We start from the raw sequence: 24,910 nt of genomic DNA, 5'->3' as shown, positions 1-24,910 counted from the left end.
CCTGGAATATCCTGGAATTATCCTTGAATGGATTAGTCAGATATCGCTAGACACCTGTAAAGTTGAAGATACTCCGAGAATGATTATGAAATTCTCTTGACAATGTTGCATAGCCGTAAATGTAGTTCCTAAGCCTTTGGCTTGTCAGAATCATTTTTCTCGGGCAGAAACCGAGAGAACCGCGATTATTTATTTTTTTTTAGACAATTCCGAGTATAACCGAAAATTCTGGGGTTTGCTCGAAACAGACACGATCAGCGCGTTGAGCTTTTGTATATAATCTTTTTGATATGCGCTAACGTACTCCTAGATGTAAAAGGTAGGGTCATTCCTGTAGAGTAAACCTGTAAGTAAGCGATAAGTTCGAAAGGTATATCATAAGGATCATCGTACACGTACTTAAGAGTATGAGAAATTAATTACGAGGACGGTCGATCAAGGTAAGAAAAATAAAAAAAGTCAAAAGTTTCAGCAATACCACACGACTCTATCGTAAACTCGTGTTGGATATAAGGGAAGGTCGGGTAGTATCGAATACATAAGTTTTTTCACAAATAATTTTTTTTAATAGTTAAATTTGAACATACTGTATTCCATACAAAACTTTATGCTTATATTGAAATGTGGCGACTCTTATCAGTCGCACTAACGAAAACCCACCGAGCAGCTATCTTTCGTTAAGCGCTCGGTGGAAACATCCAAGCGCCTGTAGCACTCGACCATACAAGCGCCCGTAACACTCGACCGCGCGCAAGGGCCGCGCGACGCGCAACTACCGCGGTACGCCCACCAGAGGGCTAGCGCCGATAATGTTATCACGTGCGAAGAATCGGTCCAGGGCCCTTATAGATAAGGCGCCGAACCGATCAACCACCACCGAGCTGTGGCATGCAGGGCTATACCTCCAAGCAGTTTTTACCTCAGCTACGGTCTCTTGACAAAGCGCAGCCATTGCAGCTACAACCGCCACCGCAGCCTCATCAGCAGCAGCCACCGCAGCCTCCGCCGCAGCCTCCGCCGCAGCAGCAACAGCAGCCAGCGCAGCCTCCACAGCAGAGGCCATCACAGCCTCCGCAGCGGCAGACGCCGCAGCCTCCGCAGCAGCAGCCGCCGCAGCCGCAGCAGCCGCGGTAGACGCTGCAGCCTCCGCAGCAGCAGCCGCCGCAGCCGCAGCAGCCGCGGTAGACGCCGCAGCCTCCGCAGCCACTAGCCCGCCAGAGAGGGACCTCGCTTATCCAGCGTCTGCGCCAGCAGCTCCTGCGCCGCCGCCAACTACAAGCGACGGCCCCCAGGATCCGGCCGGTAGAGGCCACAGGACTGTTCCGGCGCCAGCCAAGGCGGCAACATCAGAGGGGGTATTCACCGCAGCCTCCGCCAGGGTCGCCGACACTGCCGACGCCTCCGGCCGCTCCGCAAAGACCGCAATCGACCGCTGCGCGAAAGGTGACCCTCCAGCTTGCCACCTGGAAGCTAGAGCGGCTAGACATCCCGCCGCCTGCTAGGACCAGGCCACCGAGGTATTGCCTACACCCGTGGGACCTGCGGGTACGCCGGTACACCTCGCCGAGGTACCAACAGGCGCATCCACCGGCGAGGCAACAGGAGCTGTCCTCTGGTTCAGAGTGGGAGGCCCCCAACCCGGAAACGACGAACCGCAAATCCGAGGACATCAACGGCAACTACTGGGGCCCGGAGAAGAAGACTCTGACGCAGCCCTCGCTCATCTACCGAGAGCGAGTCACCGAAAAGCGTCGAACCACCTAGTAGACAAGCACGCAGCCGCCGCTCACATACAAGGAGCGCAGTCCCTCTAAGTGAGGGAGAAAACATTTATATCATGTATGTTTGTGGAGAGTTGTATCGGACATGATAGTATGTAAGAAAGTATATATATTATTTTATATTATATTATTTTATATTATATATTATTATATAAGTAACATGTTAATAAATAAATATGAACACTTTAATGTAACAAGTCAATGAAATGAACAGTCTTTGAAAATTGAACATTTTTCGTTCTATAAAAAATAAAATAAAATAAAAACTATATCCTATTTACTTTTTTTTGTACAATCATCAAAAATTATAAAAAAGATTGCTATTTTCAAGATCGGCACAATTTTCGTGATCCCAATCTTTACAAATATTGCACTGAATCCAATCTTCTTCAAATGTTTCACCGTAGATGATGCTGTGAGTCTTTCAGCTTTCTTCCCTCTTTTCTTCTTCAAATTTTAGTGCCTTTTTAGTTTTTATTTTTAACGGAACTCCTCTATTTTTCAATTTTTCATTTCGTTTTTTTTAGTTAGCTTGATCTCTTCGCTTGAACTGCTTTCTTTACTAGATGTTTCTTTTTTCTTTTTTTATTCAGACGATTTTCTTCTTTCGATCTCTTCTTATTTGCAACAATTTTTTCTGTCTCTTCTTTCTTTTCTTTCTTGTTTTCAAGTTGGACTCAAATTTTACTTTTTCTCCATGACTTTGTCTTGAAATGGATTTGGTATTTAAACTACTAGGAAGCGGTGAAATTTCCTCTAAAATCTTTCAGAATGTAATTGGCCTGGAAAAACATTATTTTTTATGAAATTGAGAGGGGAAAGCCTCAGTCAGAAGTAAGTTTGTAACTTGTTCACCAACTGCTCGCACTTTCTCCATTTGTTCGTCTACTGTTGGTTTTGAGAGCCCAGGTAAATTCAAAATCGTGGTAGATAAGAGAAGAGTAGCTTTATCTTCTATAGGCCTCGTGGACGCATCACAAATATCTTGTGATTGATCTGACAATAATCCAAATCATCAAAAACATTGCGATTCAATAGATAAATGCCTGTACATTTGAAATATGACTTGGCCAGTTCCATTCGATATATTCTTGAAAAGGTAAGCCAATTATGTCTTTGAGGGCGAGCTTTATGTTTAGGTACTTTCGCATCCAGAGTGAGCATGCCTCGTTATACGCATTTTTTAAAGGCTTTATAACTGTTCAAGTAGCTGCAGTTTATGTGATGTATAAGGGGGCAAGGAGAGTATGTGGATGTGATGTTGTTTCGCAAATAAAATCACATCAAGGTTTTTGCGGGACCATCCAAGATTTATAAGACAGGATCTTCAATTATACCAGAAGGTTTGCGGATTATCGCCGTGTCTTTCTTGATTATTAATGCCAACGTTTCATGAACCATGCCGTTCACTTCATACTGAGTCAGTATCAGTGCACCCTTCGCCCTGGTGAAGTAAACGGTATGGTTCACGAAACATTGGCATTAATAATGAAGCAAGACATGGCGAAACCCGCAAGCCTTCTGGTATAATTGAAGAAAATACCCGTGAAAGCCTCAAAAGCGTAATCAAGACTGGATCTTGTTCATTTTGTTTCATCCATTTTACAAACATTTTCAGCCATTTAAGAAAACCTTCTTTCGTTTTCCATCCGCTCGATTGAGCATCAAAAATACTTTCTAACGACCCTTTTTCAAATCATTGTTTAATTTCATACGTGGAAGTACCAAAAGTTGAAGAAAAACTGATCCCAAGAAGCATTGATAGATAGGAAGACTGTGACATTTCTGTCTTTTTCTACAAATGTCTACTTCCCCATATTTGTTTCTTATCTTTAACTATCACTTTAAGTTTGTTGGTATGGACACATGATACGCCAATCTCATCGACATTGAAAATCTTTGAAGGATTTTAATGTTCAATTGGTCCATCAGTTGAGTTAACTTGTCAAAAAATCTATTAACTTGTACCTTGTTAAAACCTGCCGCTCGTTGCAAGCTTGTTGATTCAGCAATCCTTAATCGTAGGTCTGCATGCCTTTTCATAAAATCATAATAAAAATCTTTGCCTGCCATCATTGTTGTTTTATTGAAAGGATGATTGATTTTCAATTGTTCTGTATATTGATATATGAACTTCAAAAATTTTTTCTTACTTAGGGGCATAAGCTGGCTATCTAAGTTCTTAACGTGATTATATAAGATCTTCTCCTGTTCATCATTGAATGTTCTTGGAAACTTTAATATTTTCTAAATATGGTTTTATTTCGATTTCTTTACCTTCGGCAAAACTTTTCAATTTATCACTTAATGTACTCTTTGAAACAAAATATCGTTCGTTTGCTTTTCAAATGGGCATTTTCTTAATTCTAACTTTTTTTGTGGCTTTCTTCATACCTTTTTCGTCCCATTTATGACGTAATTGCCCATGTTGCCCTGTAAATTTTTTTTTTTTTTTTAAACCCCACTTTTATTTACAATCTGTCTACCTTGACAATAAGTAAATTTCCTACAGTTGATAAAGAGCATATAAGTATTCACCCAGTGGTTAATACTTTTACAGATTATTTCATAACGAAAGTATTACAATAAAACCATGTTAGATAATTATACTTCTATTTCTTTTGAGTCTTGAATTCGTAGAAGTTATTTCGTTAATCCTAGCTGCTAACCGATTCGGATGTTCCTTAAGTCTGTGTATGTATTTGTTGTAGTGAGTTTTTATTTCCTCTTTGACGGTAGGAATTTTTAGATCTTTCCTAATTATATCATTTGGTACAAACCAAGGTGCATTGACTAGTTGTCTTAAGGTTTTTGATTGAAAACGTTCTAAAATATCAATAGTAGAGTGTGAAGCTCCAAAGTTGTATTCCATATGTCCATACAGGTTTAAGAATGCTTTTGTAGATAAGTATTTTGTTTTCAATCGTTAACTTTGATTGGTATCCCAGTAACCAGTACATCTGTCTCAATTTCAAATTTAGCTGTTTACGTTTGGTCCAGATATGGGTGCTCCAAGTCAACCGACGATCAATATGCATCCCCAGGTATTTAACGACATTTCTTTGCGGTATTTTTGTTTTATTAAGGTATATTGAGAAACACGATGTTTTCCGAAGTGTGAATGTTACGTGAGTTGACTTTATCTGGTTAATTTTTATTCTCCATTGCTTAAACCACGCACTTGCAACATCAAGATATTTTTGCAAGACTTCAGCTGCCACTTCGGGTCTGGGATGGCTTACGAGTACCGCAGTATCATCAGCGTATGTTGCTGTAGTGATTTTCTGCATTGTTGGTAAATCAGCTGTGTAAAGTAGATATAAGATCGGACCCAAGACGCTACCTTGGGGGATTCCGGCATTAATTGAATAGAGTTTTGTGACAGTTTGGTTTATTTTAACTTGGAAAGTTCTTTTAGTTAGATATGAGTACAGTAATTGATAAATATTATTTGGAAACATTCTATTTAATTTATATAGCAAACCTTTATGCCACACCTTGTCGAAAGCCTGTGCCACATCTAGAAAGGCACCGGTACAGTATTCTTTATTTTCGAAGGCCTCTTTGATTTTACTAGTTAGTCGGTGGACTTGCTCGATTGTTGCGTGATGGTTGCGGAAACCGAATTGGTGATCCGGGATTAGTTTTTTGGATAAAACAATTGGATTTATTTTGTTCAGCAAGAGTTTTTCACAAATCTTAGACATGACAGGCAGTAAGCTTATTGGTCTATATGATGTAGGAAGATCCGGGTTTTTACCCGGTTTTCCAATTAATATTATTTGTGCTACTTTCCACTGACTGGGGAAATGGCACGAGCGAAAAACAGCATTTATTAATATAGCGAGAAATCGGATACCATTAGGGGATAATTCCTTGATTAATTTACCACTAATGTTGTCGTAGTCTGGTGATTTTTTATTCTGGAGAGATTTTAAAATTTGTTGCACTTCTTTAATTTTGACTTTTATTGTTAGTAATTCTTTTTGGACAGGGATTTCTTCGAGACTAATTAGTTCCTTTTCCTCTTGATCGGTTATTTCTTGAGCTGCAGGCTGGAACACTTCATGCAGATGTTCAGCAAAGGCATAAGCTTTTTCAGATTCGCTTCTTGCCCATTTCATTATTCTTTTTGATTGGTGGAATATGTAGCTGAGGTTGTTTCAGTCTTTTTGTAGCTTTGTATAAAGAATAGTTTGTTGCTTCCGTAGCAGTTAATTGTTCGAGATAATTTTGAATGGACTTGTTTTTCTCTGTAATAAGTAGGGATTTAAGTTCTTTAGTTATTTTGTTAAGTTTTGTTTTGTTCAATTTAGTTCGCGTGATTTGCCATGTTTTTCGTAATTGCCTTTTCTCTTGAATTTTTGCTAGAATATTTTTAGATATGTTTTGAGATTTTTTTAAAAGAGCGACTGTTGGAGTAGCTTCGTTAACTGCCTTGTGAATTAGTGTGTTGAATCCTTCAATTGTGTTTTCTAGTTCTGTAGGATTCTTAAGTGGGATGTTGCAATTTAGATTTTTATCTAAATATAACTTATATTTTGTCCAATTGGTTTTCCCATTATATAGGTGTTGTATTTTTTGTGACATAGTAATTTGTTGAGTAAACGTGATAATAACCGGTGAATGATCTGATGAAAGGTCCAGACATGATTTAGCGATAAAACATTTTGGATCAATGCTTTTTATGATTGCAAAATCAAGTAGATCAGGGGACTTCTTTAAATCTGAGGGCCAGTAGGTGGGCTCTCCGATTGAAATTGGAGTTAAGTTTTCTGCCTGTAGTGTTGCATATAATTGACGGCCTCGTGGGGTAGGTGTCAAGGAATGAGACCCCCACCATGAGTGTTTGGCGTTGAAATCTCCGGCAGCGATAAAGCGGTGGCCCAGGCTTTTGAAGAATTTTTGGAACAACTCTGTTTTTATTGAGTGCTTAGGTGGACAATATACAGCTGAGACTATAATGGATCCTTCTTGATCATTCAGAGTTACATTGGTAGCTTGTATAAATTCGTCTTCATTTATTCCAGTTAAATGATGTTTAATAGTTATTTTTATAATAACGGCTGTCCCACCTTGCGCTCTTCCGCTAGGGTGCTTGGTATCGTAAATGGTATAGTTTGGAATTTTTATATAGTTTTTATTTGTGAAGTGTGTTTCTGAGATCAACATAACATCGATTTTTTGGTCAATTAAGAACTTCTTAACTTCCAATGTTCTTTGAGCTAAGCCATTTGCATTCCAGATTGCTATATTTATTTCACGATTTTCCTTATTGAATTTTGTTTATTAAGCTTGTAAGTAAATTTAGCATTGTGTCCATTCGACTCATGAGCTGAGCCATCATTTGTTCGAGTTTACTTGTTGCTGTTACTGATGTGTTTGTTGTCGTTTGTGTTTCTATTTGAGGCTGAGTAATATTTGTTGTATATTGTTTATGGTCGGATCTCACAGTGTGCGCGTACGTTATATTTGGTTTAACGAAGCGGTTAAGGCTTTGTAGCTGGTTCTGGGTTTGTTGATTTGCAGATTTTTCTCTTAACGTTGGGTATAATTTTTGTTGTAATTGTTTTCGCACTAAACAGCCTTTGTAACTAGCTGGGTGATTACCGTCGCAGTTAGCACATTTGACTTCTTTAATTTTTCCTTTTGTTGGGCAATCAAGAGTAAGATGATTCATTGCGCATTTTACACATACCGGACTTTTAAAACAATAGTTTTTTGTGTGACCGTAACCCTGGCATTTCTGGCATTGAGGAATCTCCCTTTTTTTGCGAAGTGGTTCGAAGCTGACGATTATATTCAGTAGCTTATCGATGTTATAAATAGATTTATTATTATCTTTAGGTTCAATCTCTATTATGAATAGTGGTACAGATTTTTGTGTAGTTCTTTCTCGTATATTTGTAATTCTAATTACTTTATGTTCATATTCTTCGATGGTAGCTTTTAAGTCTTCAAGATCCGTTGATGGGTGCATGTTTCTTAAAACCGCTTTATAGGATTTATCCTGCTTTCTTTGATAGGTGTAAAATTCTGTCTTTTTCTTTTTCAAGCCTTCGATGATTGGTAGATATTTTTCTGACATGCTAGGCAGGATTTTTACTTGGTCATTGGCCAGAATTTTCAGGCTGTAGTTTTTGCCGTCAATTTCATCTAGCAATTTCGTAAGCGGTCCTATGTCCTCGACTCCACTGACAAATATTGGAGGTGATTTGGAGGTTCTCTCTTCATATACTTTCTGAGTATTATTTTCTGTATCTTCATCTGTGGCTAGTGAATTAAACGGATTTTCAGAGATTATTGTTTTATTTAACCAATAGTCCTTGATGTATGTTTGGCGTTTTTTGGCCGTGGTTTCCCCAGGACTGCTTCTTATTCGTTTTTTTTTTTTGGCGGATGGTTGCCATTGCTGATCTGCAGAGTCACTTGAATTTCTTCTATCTGAAGAAGATCTAGTTTCGTTTGAGGCCATAGGCCATATATATTTGATTATTTAGTTTCTCTCTTAAATTTATATTTAACACACGTTTTCGCGTCTATTACTATAGTTAGCTGTACAGCGAAGCGACGTAGCACAGCGAGGCGAAGTAAACAAACACGTCTGCTCGCTCCGGCTGTTCGAGCTGAACTGCCCTGTAAATAATACAAAAAATGTGAGAATTTAAGTTTTATCAATCGTAAAGATTGTCCGATACAATCAACAACTCATCTGTCCGATACAACCCGCAACTGCACGCAACGAAAAATTGGTTGTCACTTGTGTATTAATTAACTTAACGAGATTTACAGCCTACAACTTCTTCTTCTTCTTTATTTTAATGACTCAGGTGAGCGCCCGCAATACGGCCAGTATCTAATATAGCGACTTGTAAACGGAAAGGATGATAAAATGCCCGCGAAAATGGCGTAGCTCTCATGGACATCGGGCGCCTGCGTTTACGACGTCGCACAGTGGGTCGAAACATAGCAAAACCCGGACATAAGACTCCAATCGTTGTGCAACTTCATTTTTTTCGTTTAAAAGACTGGAAGTTTTTAGGATTATTAATCTTAAAATATAAATCCTCCAATAATTTCGAGTTCGAAATGGCGGAAAGCCGAGTTTATAAAAACGGATGAACAAATTGAAAAAATCTTTGGACGAATTATAAAAAAAGTTGAAATGATTCCTACTTATTTGCCGATTAAACATGGTATTATTTTTCATTAGTTTTGAAAATAGAAATTACAAATAATTAATCAGTTAAAAGGAATAAACCTATTTTCAATCAAAGCGAATTTTAATGCATAAATATTTAAAGTGAATTTATATACGTATTCAATTCTGCAAATCGGATCTTTTTTTATCTTGAAATACATTCTTATAAACAGAACTTTGAATAGTAATATCACATATTAAATTACCAAGCAATTTATTAATTTTTGATGCTAATAAGTATATTGAGAACTGTGAAAAATTTAATTAATTACGAAAAATACAAATAATTAAGAATATTAATAATAGGGAATAACCGATTGACGGCCAAGCTGGATCTTAGTAGCTTTTTAATAATTCTGTGTGAATTATATATATACATATAATATTATATTATATAAATACAAGCACATGTACCATATTTGTAACTATTTGAATTGGTTTTAACACTGATCATAATATCGGCTTGCCGCCATTTTAAACTCAAAATTGTTGAAAGATTTATATTTCAAGATTAATAACCCTAAAAACTCACAGTCTCTTTTCTTTTTAAGCGAGAAAAATGAGGTTTTACAACGATTGGGGTCCTATGTTCATCATATTTCGAATTACGCGAGTCATATTATAAAATATGCGCACCTATAAATGTATTTTTCTCGAAACTGTGCAAGAAGGAGCAAAATATCAATGAACAGATAGTTTCCTGACAAGTTCTTCTGCATTTAAAAAAAAAAGTTTCTTGGAACTCTTTGGAACTTTTTTTGTATACCTCACTTTTGAATGAATTTTGTACTTCAAAAAAGCATTAAGTTTTTTAATTTTAATGGGACAAATTTTTGAATATTAATATTAGTTTTTAGTAACTTTTATTACAAACAAATGCGAAAAAGAAACATTGTAAACAATATAAGCATTTATGTATAGCATTGCTCTGATTGTTATCGATGATAACAATATACGTTAATTCTCCGCAATTTCTAAGTCTACACATTGTTAATGTCCATATAAACAGTAAACATTCATGGTTCGCTTTATACTTGAAATTAAGTTGAAACAAGCTTTAAACAATAATTAGAACCAGCTTTGAGGCCTTTTAAGCGAAAAAATAATTTTACCATATGTCCGGTTTTGCTATGTTTCGACCCACTGTGCGTCGTCACGCCGCAATAACGCGCGTCAGGACGAACGAACGGATCATCCAGATTCGAAAGATAAACAAAATCAAAATGAAATACAATGCACGGTTAAAGTCGGTACCACTTTCAAAAAATATGTAATTGAAAGCAACCAAAACGCGACCGCCGCGGTCGAGTAATTTTGAAGTCTACAACTTAAAGGATAAAGAATGTTGTTTCTAACAATAAACTAAAAACCTATTTATACTTACTTTCAGACAAGGTACAACAGCCAAAAGTTATCTTTGTTCACTGAAAACAGCTACATACAAAACAAAATTTATTGCCATCTGTCACCACTGCCGTTCCATTTTATTAGTACCCCCTTCCTTCAGTCAACATGCCGATTGCTTCACAGGTGCTGTCTCCAATGGCAAATGCTTGAAACAACTTTTGGCCGATACTAGCCGTTATATAATACTACCCGACACATTTCCCTATTAATTTAATACTTGTATTAATTCCACAAATAATCACTCTTTTCGTTTCTCGTGTGACGTATGCAAGTATAATCAATATAATAGACCTGTTAATGACAAATTGCACGAATATAGATCTATGTGCTACATAATATCTGAAGCATATTTGGTTGCAAAAATTTCGTATGCATTTTTATAAAATTTGTCTGCAAATAAAATCGGAGAGATATGCTAAAGCACTTAACATACTTACAGTGATCATAAATTATTTTTATAAATTATAATGTAATATATTGCAGATGCATTTATTTGCAGTATGCGTTTATTTTTCTTTAACCCTTTGCGGCATAGTGACACTCCTGAGTGTCACCTTTTTCTGTACACTTTTTTACATTTTTGAAACACTATTTAATTAGTTTTAATGAGAAAAAGCATATAAAATGTATTAGAGAACATCCCTTCATAGAAATAAAAAAGAAAACAAAGGTTATTGTTAATTAATTGAACGTTATAAATAAATTTAAAAAAAAACGATTTTTTTTTTAAATAAATGTAATTCTGACTAATTAACAGTATAAAATAATCTGAAGATGATATGTAGAGAGTTTTTGGGGTCGCTGATTACGAATCCGGTGTCAGTTTTTAAAAATTCAAAATGGCGGATCCAATATGGCGGACGAATTTTTTAAAATTGCTTAAATTCGCTTGAAACTTGTCACTCGGGGGTTTTTGGGGTCGCTGATTTCGAATATATAGTCAGTTTTGATAAATTCAAAATGGCGGATCCAATATGGCGGCTGAAAACTACCAATTTATTGAATTTTGATGAAATATGGTTTTTGGGAGTTTTTTGGGTCGCTGATTTCGAGTCTATAGTCAGTTTTGAAAAATTCAAAATGGCGGATCCAAGATGGCACCTGAAAATTGCAAAATTTATTGAATTCTGATGAATCGTGGATCTGATGAGTTTTTGAGGTTACTAAATAAATTGAACATGGAATATTTCAAAAACTGTACCACAGGGATTGTTTTGTATGATGTTTTTTCCCGCTTTAGCGTTATCCAGAGCTAACGACGAGGACGTAGCGAGAGTTTAGCTCCACTTTTTTTTTATTTTTTTTGTTTTTTAATTTATTTTTTTTTTGGTTTTTATAATTTTATAATTTCTTTTTACTTTTTTCTTTTTTATAATAAATAGATTACAAATTAGGTAATTGAAATAAATACATTCTACTTTGTAACCTTCTCAAGCGTGGTATTCTGCGAAACAATTGCGATCGAGTAAGAGACACAAAGGTACATTGCAGGTGCTACATTTCCATTTTGTGACTCTTCGATTGATTTTAGTTGAGCAATGAGTGCAACGTCTCGATTTCTTTTCCTCGATCATTTGAGGCATGTGAGCCGCAGAAGCATGTCTCTTTTCAAGGGACACCTGTGGCTTACATGTCTGAGCACAGTCAACGGAAGAATGTTTCCTGCCTTTTTTCGTAGGAACACTTTCACCAATCAATCCATCCACGAGCGCAAGTCTGAATTTTTTTAGCGATAGATTGTTTGCACTGCTACTTTGTTTGTAAATGATAAAAGCGTTTGTCACGCAAACATCAAGAAAGTGCCAAACTATTCGCAGCCACCATTTCTTTGACTTTCTATCAACTTCGTATAAGGATTTCAACATATCCGCTTTAACGACATAGCCTATGTGCTTATTATATCCCTTACCATTTCAGGACAGCTTATAATTTTTGTCGAACCATCTTTCATTCATCGATTGACATCTATCGTAACTGAAGGATCATGAAAATTCGATAGAAGTGACACTACTCGATTGTCTTTCCATTTTAGCCACGCAAGACCCTTGTACGAACTACGAAATTCATGCTCACCTCTTACCATATCCTTATCTTTCTTTTGTGTCTTGGGTAAACCGACTCTGTTGCTCCTTACAGTTCCACATGCCATAATATTTTCAGTCTTCAAGGAAATCATAAGTTCAGTACTGGTAAAAAAATTATCGAAGAATACTCGGTGATTATCTCCGACAATTGTTCGAGTTAGATCTTTCACCACCCTTGATCTTAATGACTTCTCCGACTGATTATTATCTGATTTTCCTACGTAAACCTGAAACTCGCACACAAAAACACTTTCATCTGCATGTACCCAAACCTTATATCCACGTTTTATGGGCTTCATCGGCATGTATTGTTTCAATGAACTCCTTCCTTTGAAGCGAATCATACTTTCGTCGATTGATTGGTACTGATTTGGTTTGTTTGGTACTGAGCAGGTTTTGAAAGTTTCAGATAGTTTATCGAGTAAAGGTCTGATTTTATATAACTTATCAAATCCTGGCTGCCCCTTCTTTGGTTCATTTGAATTGTCGTTTAGGTGAAAATGAGATAATAAGTATCCAAAGCGGATGACAGTCATTACGTTTGAGACATATGTGTCATGGAGCAGTTCATTTCTTGACCAAAAATCACGATAGGATGGCAGTTTCTTTACACCCATAAAAATGTTCAAACCTAAGAATTTCAATATTTCATCTTTTGTGACAACATTGAACGGCTTCTTCTCTATTTGAGCACTATAAAGATTAGTTTGATGAACAATCAACTCTATAAGTTCATTAGGAAATAAACACAAAAAAATATCCAACGGAGTTTTGGCTGAATCCGGAATATTTGGACCAGAATTTTTAGTGAAAGGGGTGTCATCTTTTGATCTTGACTTTTTTTCCAAAATTCCATCTAAATTTGCTAATCGTACTGTAAGAATTTCATTTGATTCATTGTCACTGTCATCAACACTATCCATTCCAACGTCACTTTCTTCTGAAAGCTCCACATCGTGATTTATTCTAGTCTCAGCATCAGAAATATCAACATCTTCATCCTCAGAATCACACAATCCATCAATGGATTCAGAATCACTAGGTATATTTTTCATATAATGTTTCCATGTTGCAGGAACTTGTCCTCAACTTTCGCAATGAAATTGACAAATCAAAATGTTAATATTATGCACAAAAGATACACGTGATAAAACGTTAAAATCGATGAACATTTATCAATATGTTTGTAACGATGCCCCCTAAAAATAGGCATCGTACCCGGCACAAAATCCAGCCGGTTGCCGTCGCAATGACCGGTGGTCATTAGTGACGATGAGGGCGCGGTGCGCCCGAATATATTTTTAAAGCAATCCAAAGATAATTCGCAGGTACAGCAGCCGCAGTAGAACCGCCAGTCTCGCCGAAAGGTGCCGACCATCGTCGGGAACCGCCGGTCGGAAATCTTCTCCCACGAGAAGCCGATCGGCGGAAAATACCGCGACCCATCGGAGCTTTACGAGCGAGACTGACGACCGAGTATAAGATACCGCGATATCAAGCCGCGCGAGGCATTTTTGTCTTCACCGCTTTCCTGACACATCCGATCCGATCACCAGCTCACGATACCGATCCATCGACTCGCTCGTCCGACGAACCTGAGGGGTAGGGTGTACCCTGCCTCTGCCGGGCGCTCCCGGCCGCCGAACGAGCCGTCCAGGAAACGCATCTCGAGCACGCAAACAAATTCACGTGTTGTTCCGACGAACCTGAGGGGTGGGGTGTACCCCGCCTCTGTCGGGCGTTCCCGGCCGCCGGACAGCCGTAATTAGTTATCACTCCCACCTTCCGTACCTTCTTTTCCGCATCCCGAAAATCCCGTCTTGGTACTTGACATTCGAAAAGGGGTAGGGCGCTCCCTGCCTCTGTCGGGCGTTCCCGGCCGTCAAGTACCAACTCCGTTTCCTTTTCCTAGCATTGCCAAAATTACGTATCGCGCCGCGAAACGACGCTTGCTGGCGTATACCCGCGTTCCGCCGCGTTGCAAATCGCCGTCGAGAAACCCGCGACCGCCTGTATATATCTCGCGCCGTTTAGATTTAGTTTTCGTTGCCGTGTCCGCGTCCGTTTTCTGCGATAATATATACGTACATTTTTCTGTTGTCCGCGCTCGCTTGTATATATATATTTTCTGTTACCTGCGCTCGTTTATTTTCTTCGCTGTATTATTGTAAGTCGCGTCCGTTAATTATATATTCCAATGTTATCTTCTCTTCTATTATTATAATTTCTTTATTACCTAGTTGTTTTAATAAACCATGTTTCTTGTCTAATTATTACTTTCGCATTAGTATTTTGCTTTTCCGATTTCCGACGTTTCACATAATTTTCCGCTGCACCGTTCTGACGCGAATACTCCTTCCGCCGAACCTTTTTTATACGACACGCATTTTTCCGACGAGCTAGTCTGAGTATAAAAATCAGGTAGTTATGTTCACTAGAAAAAAGATATGAATGTGCAAAATGCAATGAAACAAGAGACAAAAGAGAATCAGTCATTCATTTGTTATGGTTTGTGAAAAATAAGTGAAACTGATCTCAGATCCTAACACGGATAAGTTGTTACGAATTCGAAAACTGCCCCAAACCGAAAACGCCAAGTTAGCCTAGACTGCTCTACTCATAGTTTCGCTTGACACAGTGCGGGTAATGTCAGTCAGGTCATCGTACACGCACTACATATTTTCATTTATCAATAAAAATTGGTATATAATGGTTTTCGGGATCGCTAATTACGAATCTCAGACTTATAAATTCAAAATTCAGAATACATAGAGTACCCAGTTTTATCTCGATCAAGTAAATTTTCACATTTCCGTCGGTCATCTTGGATCCGCCATTTTGAATTTTCAAAATCTGACTTCAGATTCGTAATCAGCGACCCCGAAAACCCCCGAGTAACAATTTTCAGCTGTTTTCCGTGTAAAGAAAAATGTATGCCGCAAAGGGTTAATATTTATTGCTATAATTTAATTTAGGGGAGAGTGGTCTAAATTGGATCCATTTACAGCTTTTGTTCTGTATAAAGCGTAAATACAGTCCAATTATAAAACCAATGGTGCCGTTCGAAAGATCATTTAATTTCCTTCATTTTTGCTTCAGACCATTTTGACGTATCTCTTGCCTGTGTCGAACTATAATGGAAAATATAAAAATGCATTTTCCGGTCCCATTTGAAATCATTAGTTCCAAAACGGACCTCTTCTATTTTTATAAACATTTAAATAGAACTTTAAAATATTTTAATTTTTGTTAGTGTTGAGTAAAAACGAGCAATTTATGAGTCTAAGATAAAAATACAGTTTATATTATTAGAATTAAAATCAATAAAAAATTCCATCAATCTGAGTCTAATGACACATGAAATTTTATTGATTTAGTGTCCCTTAGACCAGATCTGATCGGTCGATCACCAGTACTACAACAGGTTGTGGCGAACCTTCTTCCTTCGATGAATTAGCTGGCTTATTCGTCTTTTTAGTGTTATTTGTATAGATCCGATTTGGACACCCAAAGAGAGGTTCGATTTGGACACGGGTTGTTTCAAATTATTGGAACAAATTTTACAAATACATAAACCGCAAAAGCAATCACAAAACTCTTGATATTTTTAAATTCTACACTCTTCTCAATTATCTTAAATCAATTACCGTTCAAATTTTTAACATCTTTTAAATAATGATTTACAAGGATTTTTTTTAATTTTTGCATGATAGCCAAAAATACATATTTGCGTCTATTTTATGAATGTTATGGTCGTTATGACGGAGTACTGCCAAACTGCTATTACATGTTCGGTGTCTTATAAGGACTTTATATTATAAATAGCACGCAAATCTGCTTAACCGTATTTATTTAAATTAAAAAGGTCCGATTTGGAACATGATCCGCGATTTAGGACATTCTCTCCTACTAACTATTAACTATAAAATGTTGTAAGCAATGAAATATGTTCATATATGGGTGTGAATCTAAGTACATCTAAACTCCAAAAAAATGAAAATATTGTCTAAATTTAACAAAAATTGGCTTTTCTCAGAACAAATTAGGTTCGGCATTAAGGGTCCATATCCATCAATAGGTCCAAAAAATGGATACTTACAGCTAATCAGCTATTCCAGGTCCATACAGTAACTCCTCAACTTCCTCAAAATTACGCATAGCAGCCAACTTTTCGTTTGTTCGGGTCAGTCTTTGTTCCATAACTTCATAGGTGCATCTTTTCTCTGCGTCCTTCTTCCGCGATTCGTCACGTTCACTCGCAAATTGATGTGCAAGTGGGCCGATGATGCCCATGGTTTCCATTATTTTCAGGACAGGTTTGAAACCTTCGTTGAAAATGCAGACAGCCAAAAATGTGGCTATTTCAATAATATTACTGCCGTTGAAAACGTGTTTCGGCGCGAACTGCCATATGGTTTTATTAAAACTTTCATTATTATTCTGCGTGAATCCTCCAAAACAGCGAACTAGCAGATCATGGGAAGATAAATCTTCATAGATTGGCCGAATTACGTCCTGCACCTTTTAGTCGAGAGGAGGGGAATGAACGTAGCTGCTTATGAACGCGCGCGCTCTGCACTTACCTCAGTGCTGCCTGCGCGTATGGACTTATAACTTTTGAACCTTTATGAATTTCAGTTTGCGCTTTTAACACACTATTCTACACACCTAGAGCTATCAAACTATGACAAAAAAAATTTCGATTTTTTGAACGCAACTGACGGATATGGACCCTTAATTAGCGTGATCAATAAATGTAAATGTATAAAATGCCGTGCCTTCAATTAAATATAGCAGAAGTTAGTTGAATGCAAAATTTACAAGTTATGAAATACTGAATATCAAAAATGTATTCTTAATCCGTGGGTCGCTGTTCGTTGAAAAATCATGTAATACTTCTACTAATTCGTAATACACATAATTATATACATTCATAATTTATTAATTTTTATAACAATCGGAATTGCAATTTTCTTATAATCCTATATACTACTCAACAAAATTAAGACATTTCCACACAAAAATAATCTACTTAATTTCAAAATAAAATAACTTCGTCAAAAATCATCGTATTGAGATGTGTAAGAAAGCATTTTAAATTTTGAAATCTACTTTTCAAAACAGTTATTTAAGAAACGGGAAAAAATGTAGATTAGGGGAGATCCCCCCAATGACCTTGACCTTGACATATGTTGTCAGGGTCATGACCCTGAGTGACCTTGAGGAAGTTTTAACCGTCGGACTTAACTCGTTAAAAAGTTATTAACAAAAAAAGTTTCAAAATTAACGTATCATTTCTGCCATATATGTATTATAACAAGTACTATTTTGGTAAAGGTATAGAATACCCTGATCACCTCAAATTTTGATAAAAATACACTCATTCGACGCATTTTTGCACGAAACGAACGAATCTGGAAATAAAAAGTGCCGCTCTGCCCTCCGAACAGAGATATTAAGCGTTAAAGTTGACGACTGTTGAGGTTAGGAAATCTGTCATTTCGACTATGTATGATAGTACTACGAGTAGAAAGTAGAAGTCGTGCGCCCCTCAGCAGGGGGGGGAGGGAGAGATGGACAGAGGTCTGCCCCGTCAGGGGGGGGGGGGGGGGAGAGAGATGGACAGATGTCTGCCCCGACAGTACAATCGTAGAAGTCGTACGCCCCTCAGCAGGGGGGAGGGGTGTTAGATTTACTATGAACGTAAGGATATGCCACAAATTAATACAATAGTGTAATATGAATTGTGAATATAAAAGATGATATTTATTTTCGCTATACAACAAAGAGTACAAACAAGCATTAAAAAGTGAACAACTAGTATGCTAGAATAAAATATCCTACTGCAGCGCCATCTCTGCTTTACCGACATTAGCACGTGATCATAAATATTCTTTACCTATCGAATCAATAAAATGCTTTATCCAACACTTCTCATTTTATTGAGTTAGACCAACTAAACTCCTAAGTTCCTCCATTCTTCGAGCTGTTAATGGTTTTGTCAACAAGTCTGCAATCATTCTTTCAGTTGGGCAGTATTCACATATTACTACTCCTCGGTGTACGTAATCCTTTACAAACTTGACCTTTGTATCAATGTACTTATTTTGATTTGTAAATCTCCCAGTTTCAACAAATTTAAGGCAGCTTTAGTTGTCCTCGTATATCCGTATTGGCCCATTCACGATTTGCTGCATGTCGTTCAATAGTTGTTTAAGCCAAACAGCTTCTTTGCACGCTTCTGACAATGCAATAAACTCTGCTTTCATGGTAGAAAGTGCTACTAGACTTTGCTTGCGACAACCCCAACTAACTAAACCTCCGCCGATAAAGAATGCATAACCACTATTCGATTTTCTGTCCAATTAGCGTCAGAATATCCGTACAACAATTCGTCTCTATTACTATTATCTGTGAGTGTCAACCTCAGATTCGATGTTCCTTTCAAATATTTCAATATTCGTTTTAATTCATTCCAGTCTTCTTGAGATGGACAACTTACTTTGTGTGCTAGAATTGAAACACTTTCTGAGATGTCCGGCCGTGTGTTTACTGAAATATAGAGTAAGCATCCAATAAGTTTCTGGTAGTCTTTATTTGTTAACAACAAATCACTGTTTTGACCTGACTTTGAATACTCTATGTTTATAGGAACATTTGAAATCTTTGCATTCTGTAAGCCAAATTCAGCTATTGTTCTTTTGATGTATTTGGATTGACATAGATTGTACGTTCCACATTCGCTCTTGGTAATTTCTATGCCTAGATAAAGCCTCTCTTCTCACAAATCTTGAATTTCAAAAACTGTGTTGATGTCTCCCTTGACTTTATTTATGATTTCGTTTGATTTTGCTGGTACAATCATATCATCGACATGAACGATAAGAATGCACCATCCATCTTTAGTTTTAATATAGAGGATCAGCATTACTTTGTACAAAACCTATGTTATTCAAAGTCTTATTGAGCTCGTCATACCAAGACTTCGCTGCTTGTTTCAATCCGTACAAGCTTTTCTGTAGCAAGCAAAATAACCTTTCTTTACCATTCTTCATGAACCCTGGCGGTTGCTTCATGTAGATCTTCTCCTTTAACCTTCCATTTTGAAATGCCGTCTTAAAGTCTAGATGTCGTACAATGTATTTTTCTCTCGAAGCGACTGCTAACAGCGTTCTGAACGTTGCATGCCTAGCTACTGGAGCAAAAACTTGATCGTAGTCAGTTCCGTACTTTTGGGTAAAACCTTGAGCTACCAGTCGTGCTTTAAAGCGAATATTTCCTTCTATGTCTTCCTTTGCTTTATATACCCATTTGCAATCGATTGCCGTTCAATCATTTGGCAATTCGCATAATTTCCAAGTTTTATTCCTTTCCAGTGATTGCATCTCTTCTTTCATTGCTTTAATCCATTGATCCTTGTCTTCACTCGATAGAGCATCGACCAACGTCTTTGGATCTCTTCTTTCATCAATTGTGTGATAAACTAGCCGATTAGGAGGTACCCCTTTGGATGCACGTTCCGAAATTCGTTTTGTTGGTTGCACTGTCTCCTCCTGAAGATTATCTTCCTCACCTGTTTCGAGTCCTTTATTATTCTGATCTTCTTCTGCGCTTTCAAAAGATTCAAAGCTCATATCAGAGTCACTATCCCGATCCTCCGTTGATTGACTCTAACTGCAACTTAGTTCAACTTCACCGCTTTCCAATTTCTTGTTATCCATCCTGGTATTTATGAAATGAACATCACGACTAATGGTCAGTTTCCTCTCAACTGGATCATAACAGCGATATGCTTTAGAATTTTCATCGTATCCAACAAAAATCATTGGTTTTGATACTTTATTCAGTTTTTGTCGCTTTTGAACTAGAACATGAACGAAACATTTTAAGCCGAATATTTGAAAGTGCTTTACTTTTGCCTTTTTACGCATCCATTGTTCATAAGGAATTGTTTCAACTGCCCTAGTAGGTAAACGATTTTGTATGTAGTTTGCTGTAGCAACTGCTTCGGCCCAAAAGGTATATGCTAAATCTACATCCAACAGCATGCATCTCGCCATTTCAATAAGCGAACGGTTTTTTCATTCAGCCACACCGTTCTGTTGTGGTGTGTAAGGTGCAGTGTACTGTACTTGGATACCTTGATTTTTCAAATACTCTACAATAGCTTTATTGACATACTCTCCTCCTCGATCTGATCTTATTATCTTTGGTCGTCTTGAGAATTTATTCTTCACCATCTCCACATACTTCTTGATTTTGATTTCGACTTCGGATTTCTTGTGCAAAAAATAAATTACTGTATATCTGGAGAAGTCATCAATAAATGTAAGTATATAGCGCTTACCACCACACGAAACCGTTTGCATAGGTCCGCATACATCCGAATGTATTAAATCAAGTACAAATGTTGACTTGTTTGATGACTTCTGAAAAGGGAGCCGTGTCATTTTTGCTTGAAGACACACCTCGCATTGTACCTTAAGTTCACAGTCAAAAATTTTTGTCTCATTGGGCGCTTGTCTTGTGCACATTTGTTTGATTGCATTCGGATCTCGATGCCCAAAGACTCGATGCCAATGATGCATACAGTTTGACTTATGCTGAGTAACTTTACTAATTTTATCTGAGTGACATAACTTATACAAGTTACCGTTTGCCTTGGCAACCGCTATCTGTTTTTGTCCGACCTTGATTTCACAAATGTCACCTGAAAAGTTAACTGTAAAGCCTTTATTCACTAGCTTCTTTACTGACAGCAAGCTTCCATTGATCTATGGTGCATATAGAACATCTGTCACGGTTGCGTATGATGTCATCCCATCTGAATTTGTAAGCTGAATTCTGCATATACCTTTCCCTTGAACACTTACATCTTGACCGTTAGTTACATTTAAACTTGAATTGTCTGTGTGTTCAAATGAAACAAAACAATTTTTGTTACTTGTAACGTGACTTGTCGCACCGGAATCAATAATCCAGTCACCTGAGCTATTTGACGAAACCATGAATAGAAATTCATCTTTCTGCTCGACCTTATTTGCTTTGTCATTGTCTACTGTTTTCTTCGCTGCTGACTTTTCTTCTTTATTTCTTTTTTCCTTCCATACCTTGTATGCCTCGCATTCCCTCTTTAAATGGCCGTTCCTTTTGCAAAAAAAACATGATAGTGTACCTTGAGTAGTCTTTAAAATTAAACCGCTACTGCCGTTATCTTGGTTACTGTTTTTCTTGCGTCGACTATACTCATCAATTAGTTTTGATTTTACCAAAGAGATTGTTAAGTCAGCTTCCGGTTTCGCTTCAAGCGCTGTAACCAATGTATCGTAGCTTCTTGGCAAACTGCTTAAAATCATAGCCACAGTCCATTTTTCTGATAATTGTTCCTGGCTAAGATCAACTAATTTCTGAAACAGATCTGTTAATTCACAAATATGTTTTTCCATATTGCCATCCTCATTCAATTTTGAGCTGCAAATCCTTCGCATAAGGTTAACTTTGTTGCCAAGTGAATCCTTTTCATAATATTCCTTTAATGCTGTCCATGTGTCACGTGCCGACATCTTTGTTCGAATAAGGTGTAATTGGCTGTCCTCAACCAAGAGTCCGATCACAGAACGAGCTTGGTCATCTCGCCTTTGCCAGTCGGTTACAATTCCTATGTTCGAGTTAGTGCCGTCCTGGCATTTTGGTTTTGTTTCACTTAAAACACTCCATAGATTTTCTTTAATCAATAGCAATTCCATTTTATATTTCCAGGTAAAGTAGTTTTCAACACTTAACTTTGCAATCGCTGTTTTTGTTATATCGGTCATCTCATATACCTTGGTATTAGACGGTCACTAACCTGTACAATTCTTCGAGAAATAAACCTGTGAGATAGCGCTTTATTTCCTTCAATCTTTGTCTGTAATATCCTATAGACTGGGCCCATAACCTGTTAGATTTACTATGAGCGTAAGGATATGCCACAAATTAATACAAAAGTGTAATATAAATTGTGAATATAAAAGATGATATTTATTTTCGCTATACAACAGAGAGTACAAACAAGCATTAAAAAGTGAACAACTAATATGCTAGAATAAAATGTATCCTACTGCAGCGCCATCTCTGCTTTACCGATATTAGCACGTTATCATAAATATTCTTTACCCATCGAATCAATAAAATACTTTATCCAACAAGGGGGAGATGGACAGAGGTCTGCCCGACAGTACAATCGTAGAAGTGGTGCGCCCCTCAGCAGGGGGTAAGGAGAGATGGACAGAGGTCTGCCTCGACAGTGCAATCGTAGAAGTCGTGCACCCCTCTGCAGGGAGGGGGAGGGAGAGGTGGACAGAGGTCTGCCCTCTTTACGTTTGTAAAGCGTCTTACTTGCGTCGAGGTAATCTGACTGACTAATTGAAACATATCGATCGAAACTATTCACAACGACTGAAAAACTCAAAACAAATATATATCAATATACCAGCACAATAACACGTGATTTTTCGATATGACTGTGCTTCTATGTTGTTTGTATGGCAATCTGTCTTATAGTGATTCATAAATGGTAAGAAGTATACCTCTTGTATTCATTTTTATTGCATTTATTCTTGGTCTGTTATATTGTTTGTGTGTGTGTGTGTTTGTGTGTGTGTGTGTGTGTAGGGGGGGGGGGGGGGTTAAAGTTACTTCGCGTAGGAACTTTAACGTTTCTACACAGGAGGAAATGTAAAGTAGTACTTGTTATAATACATATATGGCAGAAATGATACGTATATTTTAGAACTACGATTGTTAATAACTTTTTAACGAAGGACGTGCGACGGCTAAAACCTGTAGGAGGTTACTCAGGGTCATGACCTTGACAACATATGTCAAGATCAAGGTCATTGGGGGAGTCTCCCCTAATCTACATTTTTACCAAGAAACGTTATTGCCGATATTTCATAAAGTTACACAAACAAAAATAAAGATGCATCAAATCTTAAATTTTTATACGAAATTTGTAAGGTTGCACGATGCGGATTAAAAATTGTACACAATTGCGGTTTACAACTTTCAAAAGACTGAATCTTTATCTTTAATTTGTTATTTTTCCAAACATTGTACGATTTTTTTTACCGAGTTATTCAATGTTGAAATAAAAATGACTTCTTTTGCTTCAACGTTGAATGACTTAATGAAAAAAAATTATATAAAGATCAGAAAAAAGCAAATTAAAGGTAAAGATTCAGTCTTTCGAAAGCTGTAAACCGCATTTGTACACAATTTTTAGTTCGCGTCATGGAATTTCTGAAATTTCTTACAAAATTTTGAAATTTGACGCGTCTTTATTTATGGTAATGTAACTTCACGAAATATATATATATTCCTTGACAGCATATGTCAAGGTCAAGGTCATCGGAGGGTGGTCCCCTTTTGTAAAGGTTTACCGTTCTATGTTTAAAATATAAAAATGTTATGCCATTTTTGTAAAAAGGACTTTAAATCTATACGCTTTTTGATTGTGCATTTTAAACGTACTCATTCGAAAAATGCAATATTTACATGTTGTGAACTGAATTGTCATAAAATTTTTATTACCGTTACTTGAAAAATAACTTTTCGTTACTTTTCCGTTACTTTTTTAAAATCAATTTAAAAATGTACTTTTGCATTTTTATTTGATGATAATGATAGTAATAAATTTGAAATTCAGGATTGTAACTTCAATGACGTACAAAATAATACGGGACTTGATATAAATACTGATCTCTCTATTACATCATCAGTTTCTAATTATCCTAATGATACGTCATACAATAATATTAATGAAATATCAGAAATTAATGAAATAAGTAATAGTTTAATTCTTGAGAATAATATAATTTCTGAATTTCAAATTTCTAATTATCCTAATTGTACGTCATACAATAATATTAATAAAACATCAGGAATTAATGAAGTAAGTAATAGTATAATTTCTGAATTTCAAATGGAAGAGTCGCTTAAAAAAATGACTGATTTTGTTTCTAAATTTGTACTTATTCTTCAAAATAATAATAATTTTACTAGGAAAGATGTTTCTAAAATACAGGAATACGCGAACAAATGTTTAATCGATCCGTTATTGGATATTATATAATCATTTACTGATAATAAATTTCAACAAGATAGTTCTGTGCATAATGAATTTTGTAGTCTAATATCAAATTGTAGAAATCCCTTTAAATTTTTTAATACTGAATATCTCTGGTACAAATGGTTAAAAAATAAGAATTATATTGAAGATATACAAGAATTTACAATTAATAACACAATTAGTGCAATTCATCGGAACGGTAGTTTTATGTATGATGAAAAACGAATAAAGGGTGCCCTTATGCCCTTGAGATTTCAATTTAAAAAAACATTTGAAAAAGAAGGAATTTTAAAGCGTACGTTAGATAATATTGACTTTTTACAAAAGT

At 36.7% G+C, this 24,910-nt stretch overlaps 5 protein-coding genes across 5 annotated transcripts; 1 reads left to right on the top strand and 4 right to left on the bottom strand.

Moving 5' to 3' along the window:
* The first annotated feature begins 888 nt into the window (after positions 1-888).
* LOC108779228 (bromodomain-containing protein 4-like) lies at positions 889-1,764 on the top strand. Its single transcript, XM_018546598.1, has 2 exons — positions 889-1,130; positions 1,338-1,764. The coding sequence occupies exons 1-2, from the start codon at positions 889-891 to the stop codon at positions 1,762-1,764; spliced, it is 669 nt and encodes a 222-aa protein (XP_018402100.1).
* Positions 1,765-5,879: 4,115 nt separating this feature from the next.
* Positions 5,880-6,953, bottom strand: LOC108779227 (RNA-directed DNA polymerase from mobile element jockey-like). The gene has a single exon (XM_018546597.1). It carries the CDS (start codon positions 6,951-6,953, stop codon positions 5,880-5,882), a length of 1,074 nt encoding a protein of 357 aa, XP_018402099.1.
* Positions 6,954-11,819: 4,866 nt separating this feature from the next.
* On the bottom strand, positions 11,820-12,254 carry LOC108779226 (uncharacterized). The gene has a single exon (XM_018546596.1). The coding sequence runs from the start codon at positions 12,252-12,254 to the stop codon at positions 11,820-11,822; it is 435 nt and encodes a 144-aa protein (XP_018402098.1).
* An 86-nt stretch (positions 12,255-12,340) lies between these two features.
* LOC108779225 (piggyBac transposable element-derived protein 3-like) lies at positions 12,341-13,528 on the bottom strand. The gene has a single exon (XM_018546595.1). It carries the CDS (start codon positions 13,526-13,528, stop codon positions 12,341-12,343), a length of 1,188 nt encoding a protein of 395 aa, XP_018402097.1.
* Positions 13,529-20,554: 7,026 nt separating this feature from the next.
* LOC108779224 (uncharacterized) lies at positions 20,555-22,288 on the bottom strand. The gene is made up of 3 exons (XM_018546593.1): positions 21,347-22,288; positions 20,954-21,247; positions 20,555-20,752 (listed from the first exon to the last, which is right to left on the bottom strand). Exons 1-3 carry the CDS (start codon positions 22,286-22,288, stop codon positions 20,555-20,557), a joined length of 1,434 nt encoding a protein of 477 aa, XP_018402095.1.
* Positions 22,289-24,910: the final 2,622 nt, after the last annotated feature.

This window comes from Cyphomyrmex costatus, unplaced genomic scaffold (genome assembly GCF_001594065.2).
Source record: "Cyphomyrmex costatus isolate MS0001 unplaced genomic scaffold, Ccosl1.0 scaffold566, whole genome shotgun sequence".
NCBI classification, from domain to species: Eukaryota; Metazoa; Arthropoda; class Insecta; order Hymenoptera; family Formicidae; genus Cyphomyrmex; species Cyphomyrmex costatus.
This window is presented reverse-complemented; position numbering and strand designations above follow the sequence as displayed.